The 19,482-nt window shown below is 42.6% G+C and overlaps 1 protein-coding gene and 1 long non-coding RNA gene across 7 annotated transcripts in view; one reads left to right on the top strand and one right to left on the bottom strand.

Annotated features, from left to right (window-relative positions):
- The window catches only part of YIPF1 (Yip1 domain family member 1), a 40,099-nt gene that overhangs the window by 1,244 nt on the left and 19,373 nt on the right, over positions 1–19,482 (top strand). For all 6 annotated transcript variants that reach the window (XM_070368019.1, XM_070368018.1, XM_005903593.3 and 3 more), the window contains exons 2-7: positions 72–151; positions 5,736–5,899; positions 9,550–9,630; positions 9,900–9,987; positions 15,848–15,964; positions 19,277–19,443. In XM_070368019.1, coding sequence (XP_070224120.1) covers positions 121–151; positions 5,736–5,899; positions 9,550–9,630; positions 9,900–9,987; positions 15,848–15,964; positions 19,277–19,443 — 648 coding nt within the window. In that variant the 5' untranslated portion in view covers positions 72–120. The remainder of the gene's footprint in view (positions 1–71; positions 152–5,735; positions 5,900–9,549; positions 9,631–9,899; positions 9,988–15,847; positions 15,965–19,276; positions 19,444–19,482) is intronic.
- Positions 10,004–17,263, bottom strand: LOC138987247 (uncharacterized). Its single transcript, XR_011463716.1, has 4 exons — positions 17,173–17,263; positions 12,510–12,690; positions 12,122–12,185; positions 10,004–10,125 (listed from the first exon to the last, which is right to left on the bottom strand). It is a non-coding gene; the product is annotated as an uncharacterized lncRNA (long non-coding RNA).

Raw genomic sequence — 19,482 nt, forward strand, 5'->3', positions numbered from 1 at the left:
AACCCTAAAATATTTGTTGGCAGATATTTTATTATGGTATCCTATGAAGTGTATTTATTTTTTCCTTTTAGACCTCTGCAAATTATCTTCCTAATAATTGGGAGACGACCCACTGACTGAATGGCAACGGTAGATGACTTGCAGTTTGAAGGTACATCATTTGAGTGTCCATCTTTTATGATTAGCATTTCTGTAGTAAAACCAATGGATTTTGGTTGGTATACTGGCACATACATAAATAAGAAGATTATTTCAGACATCTTCATAAAAGAATGTTTGTCGCAACAGGTTATTCCATTTGTCCATATTAGCTGTTCTTTTTTGCCAAATAGCCCTTTAGGTTGGTAATATCATAAATTTAGTGCAGATTACAGAAATTGTTTATAGAGTTCAGGTGCTTAGAACTCTACTAGATACAGAAGATCAAAAGATAAAGGGGATTTTTTTTTTACACTGCTGAGTAGATGAAAGTATAAAACGATTATTATGATGAAACGTAATCAGGTCATTCATTCATTAAATAAATAAGTCTTTCATGATTGTGACCATTGTTCTCATTATCAGGGTAGAAGAGTGAATAGTCAGTGTCTTCCTTTATAAAGCCCTCATTCTAGTGAGGGAGACATTCTTTTGTTAAATGATCTTTTAAGTACATATCTACAAACTATTAGGGCTTCCCTTGTGGCTCAGTTGGTAAAGACTCTGCCTGCAATGCAGGAGACCCTGGTTCAATTCCTGAGTCGGGAAGATCCCCTGGAGAAGGAAATGGCAACCCACTCCAGTACTCTTGCCTGGAATATCCCATGGACAGAGGAACCTGGCAGGCTACAGTCCATGGGGTTGCAAGGGTCGGACACGACTTAGCTACTAAACCACCAAACTATTAAAGTAGTGAAAGAAAAGTTCATAACTCAACCCAGAGCCTGACATAAGCTAGGGATTGATGAATGCTCATTTTGTCTTGTAATCACTTGCACGCACGCACGTGTGTGCGTGTGTGTGTGCACTCAGTTGTGTCTGACACTGTGTCCGCATGGACTATAGCCCTCCAGGCGCCTCTGTCTATGGAATTTTCCAGGCAAGAATACTGGAGTGGGTTGCTATTCCCTTCTCCAAGGGATCTTCCTGACACAGGATTGAACTTGAATCTTCCACATCGCAGGTCTGAGCCTCCAGGGAAGCCCATAGTATTTCCTAAATGGCAGATACTGTTCTAAGTGCTTTACAAATAAATCCTTTCATCCTTATGTCAACTTTATGAAGTAGTTATTTTACTCTCCCAATTTTTCCAACAGGGAAATTAAGGTACAGAAAAATTAGGTCATTTGCCTAAAGGTTATAGTAAGTGGTAAAGAAGAATTTGAACCCAGGCATCACAACCTATGCTGTTCCTACCTAAGGAAAAGAAAAGATGTTTGAAGCAAAATCCACTTTATCAGCCAATACTGTCAACACCGTCTTCAAAATACATCCAGCACCTGACCATTGCTTCCCACCTCTACCATTCTCCTACCATGCTCAAGGTCACCATCACCTCATGTCTGGATTATAGCCCTTTCCTTCCTTCAGATCTTCCCGTATCTTCCCTTACCTTTCTGCAGTCTGTGTTTTGCATCCAGAGTAGTCCTTTAAAACCAAGTCAGATCATGCCATTCCTCCAAAACCTTTCGGTGGCTCCATCTCACTGGGAGTGGAAGGCGGAGCCCTTTCTGTGCTTAGGAGGCCCTCATGATCCAGGCCTCCGATTTCATTTTGTACTACTCTAGCCCTTTCTTTCTGCCTCCCCACATGCACCTCATCACTGTCCCTCCTAGACATCAGGTACACTTAGGGCTTTTGTGCCATCTTCCTGGTTAGGACATTCTTACCGCAGATAGCCATGTGACTCGTTCCCTTGCTCTGCTCAAATCTCATGTCATTCCAGAGGCCTTCCTTGATCATCCTATCTGGGAGTACAGGGCATGAAAGTTCAAGTCTAAAGAACAGCATGTGCAAAGAACTTGAGAAGAGTGGGAGTTTGTTTCATATTTTTCCCCAAGGAATTAAAAGAAGGCCAATGTACCAGAGCACAGATGGTGGGGGAGGCTGTCATAAGGTCAGATTTGAGGGGAGGCAGAAACCAAGTCACACAGGACTTAATTGCTGTTTGGAAGAGAACATAAGATGCTGTGGGGGTCATGGAAAGCTTCTCCGAGGAAGAATGGTGTTAAGTGAAAAAGTGGAGGTCAGGGTCCTGCAGATGGGAGACATATCAGGAAAGGAGCAGAGGCAAAACACAGCAGAAAACGTAGAAGCAGGTGGTGCTGGTGGCAGAAATAAGAAGCACACCTGTCTTGCCCTCAAGGGGCTGAGATGGACAAGAATGACCGCTACAGAGCAGAATGTGTGAACAGTCATCGTGTGCGAGGTACACACATTCTACATTCAAATCGAGCTAGGCCGTCTGCTGTTCTTCACACACGGGACACGTTTTCCATCTTCTGAGTCTTGCTCATCCTGTACTCCTTGGCGTCAGATGCTGTCTGCACCGCTTCTGGCCATCCTTCTCATAGGGCAGCTCGAGGAGTTATCTCCCTCCCCTGAACCTCTTTGGACTTGGTACCTCTAAAGTTACAGTCTCCGTTCCTCCTTCTGGCATGTTGTTCCTCTGGTAAACTACTGCTTTTTAAATATGAGACTTAAATATATCTTCCTTGGTCTGATTCTCTCAGGCAAAGTTATAACCATTTTTTAAAATGTCAGTGCCCTGCCCAGTCAATAAGTGATAGCTATGAAAATATTTATTGTTATCTCATATCATCCTCAAAATCTCTGTGAGATAAGTATTATCTACATTTTATAGTTGAAAAAACCGAGACTCAGAGATATGGAGTAATTTGCCCAAGGTCATGGAGTGCTAGTTTATCTTACACAAAGGACCGTCTCACTTCAGAGCCTCATGCGGCCAAAACACTGGAGACCGAAACTCAAGTAATTGTTAGATATCAGCCACCTCATTAATTTCAGTCACTTTATTTCTCTCCACAAAACTATTTGCATAGCTGAAAGCCAATAAGATTGGGCTCAGTTATACAAGCACCCCATCCCACTGCCATGCTTGCAGTGTTCGAGTGGTGCCCTGTTGATACCCTTCCTTTTATTGTTGTTGCTATTTAGTTGCTAAGGTTTATGACTCTTTTGCAACCCCACGGACTGTAGCCTGCCAGTCTCCTCTGTCCAAGGGATTTCTCAGGCAAGAATACTGGGGTGGGTTGTCATTTCCTTCTCCAGGGGTCTTCCTGACTTTTCCTTCTCCAGGGGTCTTCCTGACTTCTCCTTAGACCTGTCAGATTCCACAGCTATCCTGAATTTTATCTGAGTGGCTAAATAAAGTTTGTTAGGATGCCCGGAGATAGGAAGTCATGATCATTGCTGGTGGACATGAATGGGCAAGGTTCTTTTGGAGAGCGGTTTAGCAATATGGCTCAAGAGCCTTAAAAATGATTTGTACCCTTTGACCTAGTGATCACGCCGATAATGTTCATTGTTGTTGTTCAGTCACTCAGTCGTGTCTGACTCTTTGCGACCCCACGGACTGCAGCACGCCAGGCTTTCCTGTCCTTCATCATCTCCCGGAGCTTGCTCAAACTCATGACCATTGAATCGGTGATGCCATCCAACCATCTCATCCTCTGTTGTCCCCTTCTCCTCCTGCCTTCAGTCTTTGCCAGCATCTAGGTCTTTTCTAACGAGTCAGCCCTTCGCATCAGGTGGCCAAAGTATTGGAGCTGCAGGTTTAGCCTTCTAATGAATATACAGGATTAATTTCCTTTAGGATTGACTGGTTTGATCTCCTTGCAGTCCAAGGGACTCTCAAGAGTCTTCTCCAGGACCACAGTTCAAAAGCATCAAATCTGCGGCTTTCAACCTTCTTTATGGTCCAACTCTCACATCTGTACATGACTACTGGAAAAACCATGGCCTTGACTAGATGGACCTTTGTTAACAAAGTAATGTCCCTGCTTTTTAATATGCTGTCTAGGTTTGTCATAGCTTTTCTTCCAAGGAGCAAGTGTCTTTTAATTTTGTGGCTGCAGTCACCATCTGCAGTGATTTTTGGAGCCCAGGAAAATAAAGTCTGTCACTGTTTCCATTGTTTCCCCATCTGTTTGCCACATGGTGGGACCAGATGCCATGATCTTAGTTTTTTGAATGTTGAGTTTTAAGCCAGCTTTTTCACTCTCCTCTTTCACCTTCATCAAGTGGCTCTTTAATTACTCTTCACTTTCTGCCATAAGGGTGGTGTCATCAGCATATCTGAAATTATTGATATTTCTTCTGGAAATCTTGATTCCAGCTTGTGGTTCATCCAGCCCAGCATTTCTTGTGAATGTACTCTGCCTGTAAGTTAAATAAGCAGGGTGACAATATACAGCCTTGGCGTACTCCTTTCCCAATTTGGAACCAGTCTGTTGCTCCATGTCTGATTCTAACTGTTGCTTCTTGACCTGCATACAGGTTGCACAGGAGGCAGCGGAGGCAGGTAAGGTGGTTTGGTATTCCCATCTCTTTAAGATAGTGTTCATACTAAGGCAATAAGCCCTAAAACTTTGTCTGCACAGATACTCTTAACAGTGTTATTTGTTCTAATAAAAGTGGGAAGCAACCTAAACATCCAATAGCAGTGGAATAGTTGTATTAACTTGTGGTGTCTCTCTCCTAATCTTCCCACCTCCAGCTCAATGACTACTATGTAGACACATAAATGTTCATTGTAAAGACTGATATAACATGAAAAAGTCATTTTTGTATAATTCTCAGTAGACAGAGCAGCATACAAAATTGTTTACATAGTATGCTATCACATCCTAAGTCAGTACTTGGCAGTTGTAGGCATATAGTAAATATTTGCTGAATGAATGATCATCACTGGTACGAATCTACTGTACAGAGAAAAGGAAGTATACCAAAAGTTAATAGTGTTAGTTTTATATGGGTGGGACTAAGAGTGATTTTGGGGGGCTTCCTGGGTGGCTCAGTGGTAAAAAAAAAAAATCTGGCTGCAATGCAGAAGACACAGGAGTCGCCAGGAGTTTGATCCCTGGGTCAGGAAGATCCCCTGGAGGAAGGCATGGCAACCCACTCCAGTATTCTTGCCTTGGAGAACCCTGTGGACAGAGCCTGGCAGGCTACAGTCCATAGCATTGCACAGAGGTGGGCACAGCTGAAGCGACGAAGCATGCACACACGCAAGAGTGGTTTTTATTCTGTCGTTTCTACTTTCATTTTTGTCTCCATGTTTCCTGTAGGGATCACATGGGATTTATTGGAAAAAAATAACTTCCATTAAATTTTTTTTGAATTTGAATCAAAGAAGAGAGGGTTAGGTTGGTTACTTGCTATGGGCTAGGCACTCTCCTGAGGACTTTACTTATGGTAATACTCCTAACTTTCCCCCAATTCCTTATATATTATTCTCCCTATAGAAGAGATGGGAACACTGAAGCTTATCGAGGTTAAGTTACTTACTCAGGCTTGAATACTTAGTAATTTAACCAGGACTACAATTCAGGTCTGACTTCAAATTCTGTTGTCTTTATAATCATTTTTCTGTGTCAGTTTGTTTTCTATGAGTTTTTTTCAGAGCCTTTTGCCATTTGTCTCAGCTAGGGTCTATAGCAAAGCTGAGGTTGTAACAGATCGACTTGAAGTTAATAGTAAGGTCTCTGATACCCTTGTGCTCTAATTGATTTCAGAATTTGGTGATACAACCACTTCCCTAGCAGCAGACCCAGATGCCACCACAATCAGCATCGAGGATCCTGGTGAAACCCCAAAGCATAAGCCAGGACCCCTAAGAGGCTTGGGGAGAGAAGAAGATGATGAGTTACTAGGAAACGATGATTCTGACAAAACTGAGGTTTGGACTTGTGTTTGAAAATTTTTTTTTCTTTGAAGTTTTAAAAACCTCATGCACGCATTTATTGCAGTTTCCTGTGTGCCAGGAACTTTTTGGCCAGCCGAGTAGTATTTCTAGTAATATTTTATAAATGGATCATGCTTGTGATTCACTAGAGGGGTACTCGATTTGTAGCAGTGTGTTCACAGGCTTATGAAATAGTGGAGAGCTGGGTGTGCTTTGTGGAACTCCATGAAATATGAAAAGAAGTACCAAAGTTTATGCCAAATTAAATACCAGTATATACTAGATTTCACAGCAAGAGCTCAGACTTAGGAGCCTGAGTTTGAGTCCTGGTCTGGCCAGTAGTAATAGCTCTGTGGTCTTGGGTAAGATATTTTAATTTCCCTAAGCCTGGATTTCCTCATCTGAAAGTAATATATTGACTCTTCTCATCATTATAATCACAATAGCTGATATTTATTCAGTGTTTACGGAGAAGGCGATGGCAACCCACTCCAGTGTTCTTGCCTGGAGAATCTCAGGGACGGGAGCCTGGTGGACTGCCGTCTGTGGGGTCACACAGAGTCGGACACGACTGAAGTGATGCAGCAGCAGCAGCATTCAGTGTTTAATAGCTGCCAAATACCATTTAAAGTTCTTCACTTGGATCATCTCATGTAATCCTCAAAACAACCCAATATGCAAGGAACTGTTCTTATACTCATTTTATACTTGATCTTAGCCAAAAGGCCAGGAAGCAGTCATATGCTCATTTTATAAAAGAGAAACCGGAGGCAGAGTTTAAGTGACTTGCCCCAGGACATGCAACTGGCAGGTGCAGATGGAACTTTAAACTGAGGCCATCTGAGTCCTTCTGTACTAGAGTTGTTTAGCTGCTAAGTCATGTCTAACTCTTTGTGACTCCACGGACTGTAGCATGCCAGGCTCCTCTGTCTATGGGATTTCCCACTCAAGAGTACCAGCGTGGGTTGCCCTTTCCTCCTCCAGGGGATCTTCCCAACCCAGGGATCAAATTTACATTTTCTGCATTGGCAGGTGGATTCTTTACCAACTGAGCCACTGGGGAAGCCCCAATAATTAATCTAATCCTCCCTATAACCCTATAAGGCAGATCTGTTAGCTATACTTTTTAGATTAGGAAGACTGAGATGAGTCTAGTGATTTGATGAAGCTGCCCCCTAGTGGAGGGACCAGGATTTAAAACCTTTTAATAAGCAAACACCCTCTTTCAACAACACGAGAGAAGACTCTACACATGGACATCACCAGATGATCAACACCGAAATCAGATTGATTGTATTCTTTGCAGCCAAAGATGGAGAAGCTCTATACAGTCAGCAAAAACAAGACCAGGAGCTGACTGTGGCTCAGATCATGAGCTCCTTACTGCCAAATTCAGACTTAAAGAAAGTAGGGAAAACCACTAGACCATTCAGGTATGACCTAAATCAAATCCCTAATGATTATACAGTGGAAGTGAGAAATAGATTTAAGGGACTAGATCTGATAGATAGAGTGCCTGATGAACTGTGGACTGAGGTTTGTGACACTGTATGGGAGACAGGGATCAAGACCATTCCCATAGAAAAGAAATGCAAAAAAGCAAAATGGCTGTCTGAGGAGGCCTTACAAATAGCTGTGAAAAGAAGAGAAGAGAAAAGCAAAGGAGAAAAGGAAAGATATAAGCATCTGAATGCAGAGTTCCAAAGAATAGCAAGAGGAGATAAGAAAGCCTTCCTCAGCGATCAATGCAAAGAAATAGAGGAATACAACAGAATACGAAAGACTAGAGATCTCTTCAAGAAAATTAGAGATACCAAGGGAACATTTCATGCAAAGATGGGCTCAATAAAGGACAGAAATGGTATGGACCTAACAGAAGCAGAAGATATTAAAAGAGATGGCAAGAATACACAGAAGAACTGTACAAAAAAGATCTTCACGACCAAGATAATCATGATGGTATGATCACTCACCTAGAGCCAGACATCCTAGAATGTGAAGTCAAGTGGGCCTTAGAAAGCATCACTACAAACAAAGCTAGTGGAGGTGATGGAATTCCAGTTGAGCTATTTCAAATCCTGAAAGATGATGCTGTGAAAGTGCTGCACTCTATATGCCAGCAAATTTGGAAAACTCAGCAGTGGCCACAGGACTGGAGAAGATCAGTTTTCATTCCAATCCCAAAGAAAGGCAATGCCAAAGAATGCTCAAACTACCACACAATTGCACTCATCTCACACACTAGTAAAGTAATGCTCAAAATTCTCCAAGCCAAGCTTCAGCAATACGTGAACTGTGAACTTGCAGATGTTCAAGCTGGTTTTAGAAAAGGCAGAGGAACCAGAGATCAAAGTGCCAACATCCGCTGGATCATCAAAAAAGCAAGAGAGTTCCAGAAAAACATCTATTTCTGCTTTCTTGACTATGCCAAAGCCTTTGACTGTGTGGATCACAATAAACTGTGGAAAATTCTGAAAGAGATGGGAATACCAGACCACCTGATCTGCCTCTTGAGAAGCCTGTATGCAGGTCAGGAAGCAACAGTTAGAAGTGGACATGGAACAACAGACTGGTTCCAAATAGGAAAAGGAGTACGTCAAGGCTGTATATTGTCACCCTGCTTATTTAACTTATATGCAGAGTACATCATGAGAAATGCTGGGCTGGAGGAAGCACAAGCTGGAATCAAGATTGCTGGGAGAAATATCAGTAACCTCAGATATGCAGATGACACCACCCTTATGGCAGAAAGTGAAGAGGAACTAAAAAGCCTCTTGATGAGAGTGAAAGTGGAGAGTGAAAAAGTTGGCTTAAAGCTCAACATTCAGAAAACGAAGATCAAGGCATCTGGTCCCATCACTTCATGGGAAATAGATGGGGAAACAGTGAAAACAGTGTCAGACTTTATTTTTTGGGGCTCCAAAATCACTGCAGATGGTGACTGCAGCCATGAAATTAATAGGCGCTTACTCCTTGGAAGGAAAGTTATGACCAACCTAGATAGCATATTCAAAAGCAGAGACATTACTTTGCCAACAAAGGTCCGTCTAGTCAAGGCTATGGTTTTTCCTGTGGTCATGTATGGATGTGAGAGTTGGACTGTGAAGAAAGCTGAGCGCCGAAGAATTGATGCTTTTGAACTGTGGTGTTGGAGAAGACTCTTGAGAGTCCCTTGGACTGCAAGGAGATCCAACCAGTCCATTCTGAAGGAGATCAGCCCTGGGATTTCTTTGGAAGGAATGATTCTAAAGCTGAAACTCCAGTACTTTGGCCACCTCATGCGAAGAGTTGACTCATTGGAAAAGACTGATGCTGGGAGGGATTGGGGGCAGGAGGAGAAGGGGACGACAGAGGATGAGATGGCTGGATGGCATCACCAACTTGATGGACGTGAGTCTGAGTGAACTCCGGGAGTTGGTGATGGACAGGGAGGCCTGGCGTGCTGCGATTCATGGGGTTGCAAAGAATCGGACACGACTGAGCCACTGAACTGAACTGAACTGATGGTAAAAGTGATAGATGAATATAGAAGAGTTTGGTCTTTTGTATTTCTTGAGTTTCTCTTTGATCCTCTGTCTTTCTCTGTCTGGGTAGCTAGAATAAGGAAATTCTGTGTTCATTATGTTTTATTTTACCTCTGACAGTTACTTGCTGGACAGAAGAAAAGCTCCCCCTTCTGGACATTTGAATACTATCAGACGTTCTTTGATGTAGACACTCACCAGGTCTGTAAACCAGTTTCACCTTTCTTTTGATGTATAATGCAGACTTATTTCTTCTGCTGTTAAACAGTCAAGTAATGTGACAGGTATTGCATACTGGATATGGTCTGCAAAAGTAAAGGGTTATTGGCACTTGAAAATACTAAATGAAATAATAAAACAATAATAAATAATAAAAGCTCTAATAACCGTTTCAATTTTGCAGTAGTTAAACTTTACTAAACTTTAAGAAAGAAGATCATCTGTAGACTTACTGCTATGCTGTTTTGCAGGTCTTTGACAGAATAAAGGGGTCTCTTTTGCCAATACCAGGAAAAAACTTTGTAAGGTTGTATATCCGCAGCAATCCAGATCTCTATGGTACGTGTAGCGCCGTTTTGGTTCTTTTTCATGTACCGGCTAAATGCAGATGAGGGTGTGGGTTGCCTCGAAAGCTGGCGAAGCACACTGTTGGGGCACGAGCGTTTTATGTGTCTCTTCTGAGCTTCAGTAGCAGCTCTTGCAAAGAATTTTGGAGAAAAGGCAATTACATGTTTGATTAATGCCATGATGACAAGAATAGTGTGTCCTTTGAAAGTCTTTAAATGACATTACAAACTTGAGACAAATTAAGTCACTTCATATAGAGGAGATTATTGATTTTAATTTTAGAGGATTTGGTGGTTGGGGTGAGTGTGGAGGAGGCTCTCTTACACTTACTCATTGATATGCTGAGTTCCAGCTCTGCCCCTCAGGCAGGCTGGCTTCCCCTTGGGAGTTTGTAAGGGGATGAGCCTGGGGATTGGTGTCATCCAAACCTCCCTGCTGTCTGAGGAGGGGCCAGAGGTCCATCCAGTGCCTCTGAGGGAAAGGGTTCCAGCACTGTTGACCTCTGTGTTTGAGGGGAGAAGAGAGCCAGAGACTCTGAGTGCTTCTTGTGCAGATGCTGTACGCAAGACGTGGTGTACCTGGGCATAGCTAATTCTTTCAACGACCTTTGAGGCAGGTGCTATTATCCCCATTTCTCTAATGAAGAACCTGATGCTCAGTGTTCAATAATTTATATGTTCAACCCTAAACAGTAAGTATTAGAGCAGTTATACATGTTGATTATAAGAGGAAAAGGAATTCATGCGAATCTGTTTTGTACCAATCAGTACATACACTCTTTAATCCTTTCAAGAGGGCAACGTATTAAGTGCTATTATCTCTGTTTTCCATGTGAGAAAACTAAGGTTAGAAGTTGTCAAACCAAGAACTCCCATTCTTATGGGACAACATTATGGATGAACTGGGAGGGTATTATACTTTAGTTCAATAAGTCAGACAGAAAAAGACATCTGTGTGATTTCACTTATATGTGGAATATAAGAACTAAAACTGGTGAATCTAGCAGAAAAGAAACAAAGGCACAGATACAGAGAACAAGCTAGTAGTTACCAGAGGGGAGAGGGGAGGGAGGAGGGGCAGGATAGGGTAGAGGGTTAGGAGGTACAAACTGCTTATGTATAGAATAAATAAGCTAGAAGGATGCAGCACAGGAAATATAGCTAACATTTTATAATAACTAAAAATGGAATATAATTTTTAAACATTTGACTCACTATGTACACTTGAAATATGCAATATTATATAATCAATCGACTATTTATTATAAATAGTTGATGTCGAACTGGCCCCTGGTTTTGGCTTCCCAAGCGGTGCCAGTGCAGGAGACATAAGAGATGTGAGTTTGATCCCTGGGTGAGGAAGATCCCCCGGAGGAGGACTTGGTGACCCACTCCAGTATTCTTGCCTGGAGAATTCCATGGACAGAAGAGCCTCATGGGCTAGAGTCCATGAGGTCTCAAGGAGTCGGACAGAACTGAAGCGACTACACACTCTCATCACCCGGTTTAGTGTTAATATAAAGCCCCTACTTATTCTATAAAACTGGTGTTTTTAAGTTCCAGAAACTTTTCATCAAATGTTATGGATGTTGTCCAATATTTAGAACCAGTTAAAGTGGAACTGCTCTAATGGATGCTGAGGAAAGTCTCCTTTCCACTCACCTTTGATCCTGAAACATTCTTCTTTACACAGCACTATTAACCTCATGAATTCATGTTGTTGTTCTAGTTGCTGAGTCTTGTCTGACACCTTGCGACCCTACAGACTGTAGCTCAGCAGGCTCTTCTCTCCACAGGATTCTCCAGGCGAGAATACTGGAGTGGGTTGTCATTTCCTTCTCCAGGGGATCTTCTGGACCCAGGAATCGAACCCGCATCTCCTGCATTGTCAGGCAGGTTCTTTACCACCTGAGCCACTGGAGAAGCCCTCATGAGCTCATAGACATGCTTAAAAAAAGAAAGTACAGGATTTCTCTGGCAGTCCAGTGGTTAAAACTCTGCACTCCCAATGCAGGCGACACAGGTTTGATCCCTGATCAGGGAAGACCCCCCATGCCACATAGTGCAACCAAAAAAAAAAAAAGTACAACTAGAAAAAATAAAATTTTTTAGTAGAGAGGGCTGACCTTGTGGGGTGGGTTGGAGGAAGGTGGTCAGGAGCAAGATAACAGAAGAGCCAGTCTGCGGGATCTAAGGGAAAGATGAACGAATTTGACTACATTTACACCAAAATTTAAAATTTCTACACCACAAAATAAACCATAAACAAGGTAAAATAAATAAATAAACCACAGACCAAAGATAATATTTCAGAGCACATAACCCACAAAAGATAAAAATCAAGAATACATGTAGAGTGCCTACTGATGATAAGAGTAAAACCAATTATAAGTTCTAGCAAAAAATAAGCAATTCACAGAAAAGGAAACCCAAATGGCCAATAAATACATGAAAAAATGCTTATCCACACCTGTAATAGGGCTTCCCAGGTGGCACTAGTGGTAAAGAACCCACCTGTGAGTGCAGGAGACCTAGGACATGCCGATTCGATCCCTGGGTTGTGAAGGTCTCCTGCAGGAGGGCATGGCAACTCAAGTATTCTTGCCTGGAGAATCCCACGGACAGAGGAGCCTGGCGGGTGACAGTCCATAGGGTCGCAAAGAGTTAGACACCACTGAGGTGACTTAGCACATGCCTGTAATCAGGGAAATAAAAACTAAAACGGGATATCATATATGTGTGTCAATTTAGCCATCATACAACTTGGCTTGTCTTCATTTATTCATTCAGTTAACAAATTCACTTACTATTCTAGGCACTGGAGGTACAGCAGTAATAAAAAGACGAAAGTCCCTGCCCAGAGGCAGTTTATAATCTAAGTTTAACAATAGACAAAGAAAATAGGTGAAACAGTGTGCTAGTGAAAAATGCTAAGGTAAAAATTTTAAAGCGGAGAAGAGAGACAGTAGAAGTTTATGTAGGTGGGTGGATTCTGAGTAAACACTGGAAGGAATTGGGAGCAATACAAGTAAGTATCTCAGAGAAGAGCATTTGAAAAAGAGAGTTCTGGGACCTCTCTGATGGTCCAGTGGCCAAGACTTTGTCCTCCCAATGCAGGGGCCCCACTTTGATCCCTGTTCAGTGAATTAGATCCCACGTCCGTAACTATGACCCAGCAGAGCCAAATAAATAAATGATATGGAAGAGAGAGCTCAGTATGTACAAAGGCCTTGAGGCAGGAACTTGCCTCGTGTGCTCAAAGAGCAGTGAAGACACTAGTGTGCCCGGGCTGGAGCGAACAGGGCCTCTAGGAGATGAGGTCAGAGGGCCAGTGTGGAGGGACACATCGTGTAGGGTCTTGGAAGCAAGTAACGACTTTGGCTTTAGCTTGAATGAGATGCCATTGAAGGGTCTAAACAGAGGAGCGATAACTCTTAAGTCAGCTTTTCATAAACATTGGTATCAAGTGTTGCCAAGGATATGGAGCCATGGGACCTTGTGTAAAATGTGGGTGGCTATGTAACTGGTGCCACAAATTGGAGCAGTCTGAAGATGCTCCTGCCCTACAGCTTAGCAGTTCTCCTCCTAGATAAATAAGAAGACATATAGAAGAGTATTATTCTTCATTGCCTCCTCATTGCTTGTAATTAGCAAATATTTTGAAATGACCAAAGTAAATATGATGTGTTCATATACAGAATTATGTAGGTTTTAGAAATGGATTTGATCTATAAGCATCAACAAGGACACATCTCAGAACAGTAGCCGATGAAAAGAAGCATGTTGGAGAAGGATATGAGTAGTACTGCAGCATTAGAAAGATTTGAAAACTAAGCATGATGAGTGCACCAGTGTTTATCATTCTTTGGGCTTTTCTTTCTGTTAGAAATATTTGATAATATAAAAATGCACAATGCAAACGAAGTTAACGCTTCCTCCCACCCCACCCCACAATTGGAGTAGGACTTTGGCAGGCATGAGCAAGAGAGAAGGCAGCGTGAAGCCTCGGGGCAGGCCTGGGAGGAGCAGGTGGTGTGTGTCTCTGGAGGCCATGCCTCCTGGGTGCCTGAGCACAGCACACAGTGCCTGTGTCTGTCACACATCGCTGTGTCCCCAGCACCAGGGCCCAGAGCAAAGGAGGGAGGTAGTAAATGACAGCGGACGGGATAGTCTCTGCTTCCTAGTTATGGTACTAGAATATTCTGATCGCTTGTGGTCGCCTGCTTCGATGGTCTCGGCCCATCAGTAACACATGGTTAGTTTTGTTCATTTGTTCAATAAAGCTTTGGGGGATTTTTAAATTACTGTTACTGGTTGTAAGGGTTTTTTTTTTTTTTTGGTTGTTGTTACACTGTTTATGTGCTAGGCATGCAGAATACTGCAGTGAACAGGATCTGATCCTTGGCTGTAACAGAGTGCCCGCAGGCTAGTGAGTCAGTGACGCTGCTTGGGAAGCTGATGTTGGTGACTCTTTGGAGCTCCCCAGTCAAGTGCTTGTTGTGTATCCTTTCCCACCTTCAGGAACCAACTTGGCCTCAAAAAGTGCTCATCCATTTCTGCCAATCATCTCCCCCAGCGCAGTAATTTTCTTAATTTTGTGATATGTCAAGGTGCCTACAGTTATCCAAAAGAAAAAACCCTACAGAATATTACTGAAATTGAAAAATGAAATTCTTAAAATCTATTAAAATCTCTAGATTTATAAATTGTATTTGTTCATATAGTCCTTTTTCTAGATGGGGAGAAACAAGAGTGGTCATGAAATCAAGAGAAATGATGAAAGGGACTTCTAAAGCATGGTGTACTCATTCACTTAGTGGAATATTTTATAATCATTAAAAAGAATAAGCTGAATTTTATGGGCTTCCCAGGTGGCGCTAGCAGTGAAGAATCTGCCTGCCAATGCAGAAGACATAAGAGACATGGGTTCAGTCCCTGGGTTGGGAAGGACCCCTGGAGGAGGGCATGGCAACCCACCCCAGTATTCTTGCCTGGAGAATTCCATGGACAGAGGAGCCTGGTGGGCTACAGTCGATAGGGTCGCAGAGAGACAGACACAACTGAAGTGACTTATAAATAGCTATAGTAGAATCTCCAGGACATGATAAGGTGGAAGTACATATGCATGTTAGCATTTCTTTAAAGCACACACACAAATATGCATCTGCTTTTATGTGTATAGAAATCTCTGGCAGGGTTCACCAGAAACTGGTTATGGTGGTGAGTTCTGTGGAAGAGAATGAATAGCTAGGGAGCAGAGAGAAAGAAGGTTAATTTTCTCTGTATCCCCTTTTGTGCCTTTTGAACAATGCACTGTGTGTGTGTATTACTTTTTCATTAAAAAAACACAGGAAAAAAGCAAGCCTTATATACGCACTCACATACACAGACACCCGTGGTGATTTGTTAGATTAAATGAACTCTTTCCTAAAGCTTGCCCTACTCCTTTGTTTAGACAGCAAAGGACCTATATAATTTTAATTATTTTTTTCTCTGGCATTAACATTTGATACTTACCTAAAGGGAGTAACCTTTGCTTCCTGTATCCTCCACAGGTTTGTTAAACCTGTGAAGGTTTAACAAAATGTCCATGAATTTTTTTGGATGATCTTCCAACAAGAGACGTATAAACAAATCAGTGTCTTCATTCACCTAATTGAGGAAGGTGTTTTTGTTTTGTGCATTTCAATCCCCACTGTCTTTAAGGCAGCTAATTACTGAGTTGTGTATTTGACCTTTTAAAAAGAAAATTCCCACTTAACAATACTGATTCCATCTCAAGTTCATTTTCCATTGCTTCCATGAAGCTGGTTCGTCATTTTCTTGTCTGAGTTTTCTGGTTTGCTCTGCAGGCCCCTTTTGGATATGTGCCACATTGGTCTTTGCCATAGCAATCAGTGGGAATCTTTCCAACTTCTTAATCCATCTGGGAGAGAAGACATACCACTATGTGCCCGAATTCCGAAAAGGTTGGTGAATAGCTTGACTTATTTGGAATGCTGTCAGTTGGTAACTGTGAGTTCTTGGACCCCTGTCTGTAGGTCCTACAGCCCATTTTCCTGTATAAGGGTTCAAAACTAATCATCTGTCCATATAAATCCACATAGTCTTTTTATCTTTTGTTTTGTTAAAATAACCTAAAATGTTCCATTTTAACCATTTTTAAGCATGTGATTCAGTGGCATTAAGTATATCCACAATATTGTGAATCTGTGTACTCTTCTGGTACACTGTAAGGCAAGGCCCCATAGCAATCAGAATGTCTCCAAAGAAAAATGTAGAAAATAAGTAAAAAGCAGTGTGTAGAAAAGTCTCCACTGTAGCGTTATTTGTATTATCCAACTGTTAGCAGCAGTAGGGGCCTTGTTATTTAAGGCATGATGACTCAGCTAGCTGTGTCTGTAGCCATTAATTATGAAGCACTTAGAACAACATGGAGAACTCATAATCCAAACTTACGCCAGTGCTGGTAGCAGCTTTGTTAAAAGCAGTCTGCAGACGGTCAGAGCCGAGAAGGGAGAATGCAGAGGTGAGAGTGTCCTGGTGAGGGTGGGCTTGTGGGTGACATTCTTACTTTAAAACTTCCTTTCCAGGGACTTTCCCTGGTGGTCCGGTGGTTAGGATACCCAGCTTCCACTGCTGGGGGCCTGACTTTGGTTCCTGGTTGGGGAACTAAGATCCCACAAACTGTGCAGTGCAGTCAAAAAAATAAATAAAACTTCCTTTCATGTGGCAGTATTGGATAGCTGGGGGCAAAAAAACAGCTTTTAGGGACTTGCAGATGACAGCCACCCAAGGTAGGAGTGTTTGGCTGTGCAGGAGATCGGCCTTTGCTCCTTGCTCTGTCCTCTCCCTCCCTTGCTGTGTCCCTGACGGCCTGCTCTCCTGTTGAGAAGCTGTGTAAGAGCGTGGGCTCGGGCCCCCAGCCATCGGCTTCTGCCTCCAGCTTTACTCACCAGCTTCTACCTTGTTGGGCAAATTATTTCATCTCTCTTGACCTCAGATTCCTTGTCAGTGAAATGGGAATAAGAATGTCTATATTATAGGACCAAGACTAAAGAAGTGGTGTCTGTAAAGAGGTTAGAATAGTGCCTTGTACAAAAAGGATTCGGTAAAATGAACTGTTGCCGTATATGTATGTACCCATACCCGTGTGTCTACGGAATAATGTTTTTACCTGTCTGTGTGTCCATGTAGCCTTCCTTTCCTCCCCTCCGCTCTCCGTGCCTGTTTTCCCTTCTCTCTTCCGTTATGGAGTCAGTCCCAACTCCATTTGTCAAGTGATCTTGGTTTAAATTTAACTCAATCATTGTTATCCATGAGCTGTCAGTCTGCCTTCAAGTAGTTCAGTGGTTAAGTAAAGAAAAATAGGTAACTGGATATTGCTGTAATGAATGGCTTGTGTTAATTTCTGTGTCAGAGGTCTGTAGAAGTATATTGACAGAGAAGAGGAGTGAGTCACCCTACCTGGGGGTGTGGAAGCTGGGAGGGAAGGGGGGAGGGCAGGGGGCGGGGGTCCTTGTCTGTTCTTATTCCTGTTGGACTGGGCATCCCAGTGTCAGGGTGTCTTGGGATATATATGCTAGTGAGGTTGTCATTGAATCAATCAGTCAATATTTTTCCATTTTATGTAAAGAGTATAAGTGACACATCCAAGGTCAGATCCTGCTTCTCCACTTATTAATTATTTGACCCTAACCAAACCACTTAGCTCTCTGGTCTTATTTCCTCATCTCTAGAGTAAAGATATAGTTTATATGAAATAATATATTTATATATCACTTAACAGTATAAAAGCTTATTCTTGATTGGGCATTTATTATTTATCAGTCAATGTTCTAAACATACCTGTTTTTACTCATTTAATTCTAATAGTCTTATAAGGTAGTGCACTGTTATTATTCCCATTTTACAGATGAGGATACTGAGGCAGGAAAGTTAAGTAACTCACCACTCATCTATTAATATAAGTGACAGAGCTGGGCATCCGAGGTGGTTCAGTGGTAAAGAACCCACCTGCCAGGTAGGAGATCTGGGTTCAATCCCTGGGTTGGGAAGATCCCTTGAAGAAGGAAGTGGCAACCCACTCCAGCAATTCTTGCCTGGGATGTCCCCCAGACAGATCAGCCTGGCAGGCTGCAGTAGCCCATGGGGTGGCAACGAATCAGACACTACTTGGTGACTAAGCAGCAAGTGGCAGAGCTAGGATCAGCGTCTGTATATACAGTCTGTAGCTCTGATCGTTATACGGTGTCACCTCTCAGAAAAGCACTCAGTGTAACGCCTGACACCCAGTGGACAGCCATCGTCATAGCAGCAGTTTCCTGCCTCTTCCTTTCCTTATTCAAGAAAAAGGCAGTAGATCAGCAAAATTACATTTGACTTAGTGACAGAGTTACTTACATGAAAAAACTGCTCTGGGAGCTGGAGAGTGTTTTGGACAATCACATATCTTACCCAGAGCCTGGCCATAGTTGTTAGGAGTGCTTTTGTTCTTGCCAAGAGCATTTGACGGATTACCTGCTGATTTTCACGTGGGAAGGGCTGGTGTTGTGGACTGAGCCACACTTATGATCCTCCACTCCAGAAGAGTGAAGCCGAACCCTCCAGGGCATGCTGCTGCTGGGAAGGAGGAGGGACGGACAGTAAGTAATGCAGTGAACGCTGCTGCTCTGAGGAGTCACTCAGTAGCATTTGCACCACAGAGACAAGGATTATTTAAAGAAGAAAGTGGAACTGGAGAATATTTTAAGCAATTCATCAATGAGTTGAAACTCCCTGTTTCAGAGACAGAAGGAACTCTAAATAGCACACGGAACAAGTTAATCTGTTCCCAGGGTATTTTCATAAATTTGCTAAAGAAATCAGTGTCAGCTTTTGTTATATTAGGAAAGAGGACGTGTTCTTCCAAGGGGATAGTTGACTTTTATTTGATTGAAATGCTCCGTGTATTTAAATACTTGTAGTGTGGTCCTCGGAAGCATTTCAGTACATAATTCAGTCGTTTAATACTATTAGTTGTTAGTTATAAAGTGAATTATAGAAACCATAGGAGAGACTGCTAGTCATCATCACAAAGACACGCTGAAGGAACATGGATTTGGCACATTTATCGAGCATCTGCTGCTTATCGGGTACCTTGCCAAGCTCAGGGACCGAAACCAGTAAGACATCACCCGCTGACCCAGTGAGGCAGATGGACACCCCTGCAGGGAGTGAGTCCAGTGGGTCCCAGAAGTATCGCGACAGTGGAATTGCAACTTGTGTCTTCTCGCCCTCAGTGTCCATCGCAGCCACAATCATCTACGCCTATGCCTGGCTGGTTCCTCTCGCACTCTGGGGTTTCCTTGTATGGAGAAACAGTAAAGTTATGAACATCGTTTCCTATTCATTTTTGGAGATTGTATGCGTCTATGGATATTCACTCTTCATTTATATCCCCACGGCAGTAAGTACCACACTCACTCTGAGTGAGGCCACAATTACT

The sequence above is a fragment of the Bos mutus genome, chromosome 3 (assembly GCF_027580195.1).
Source record: "Bos mutus isolate GX-2022 chromosome 3, NWIPB_WYAK_1.1, whole genome shotgun sequence".
Taxonomy (NCBI): domain Eukaryota; kingdom Metazoa; phylum Chordata; class Mammalia; order Artiodactyla; family Bovidae; genus Bos; species Bos mutus.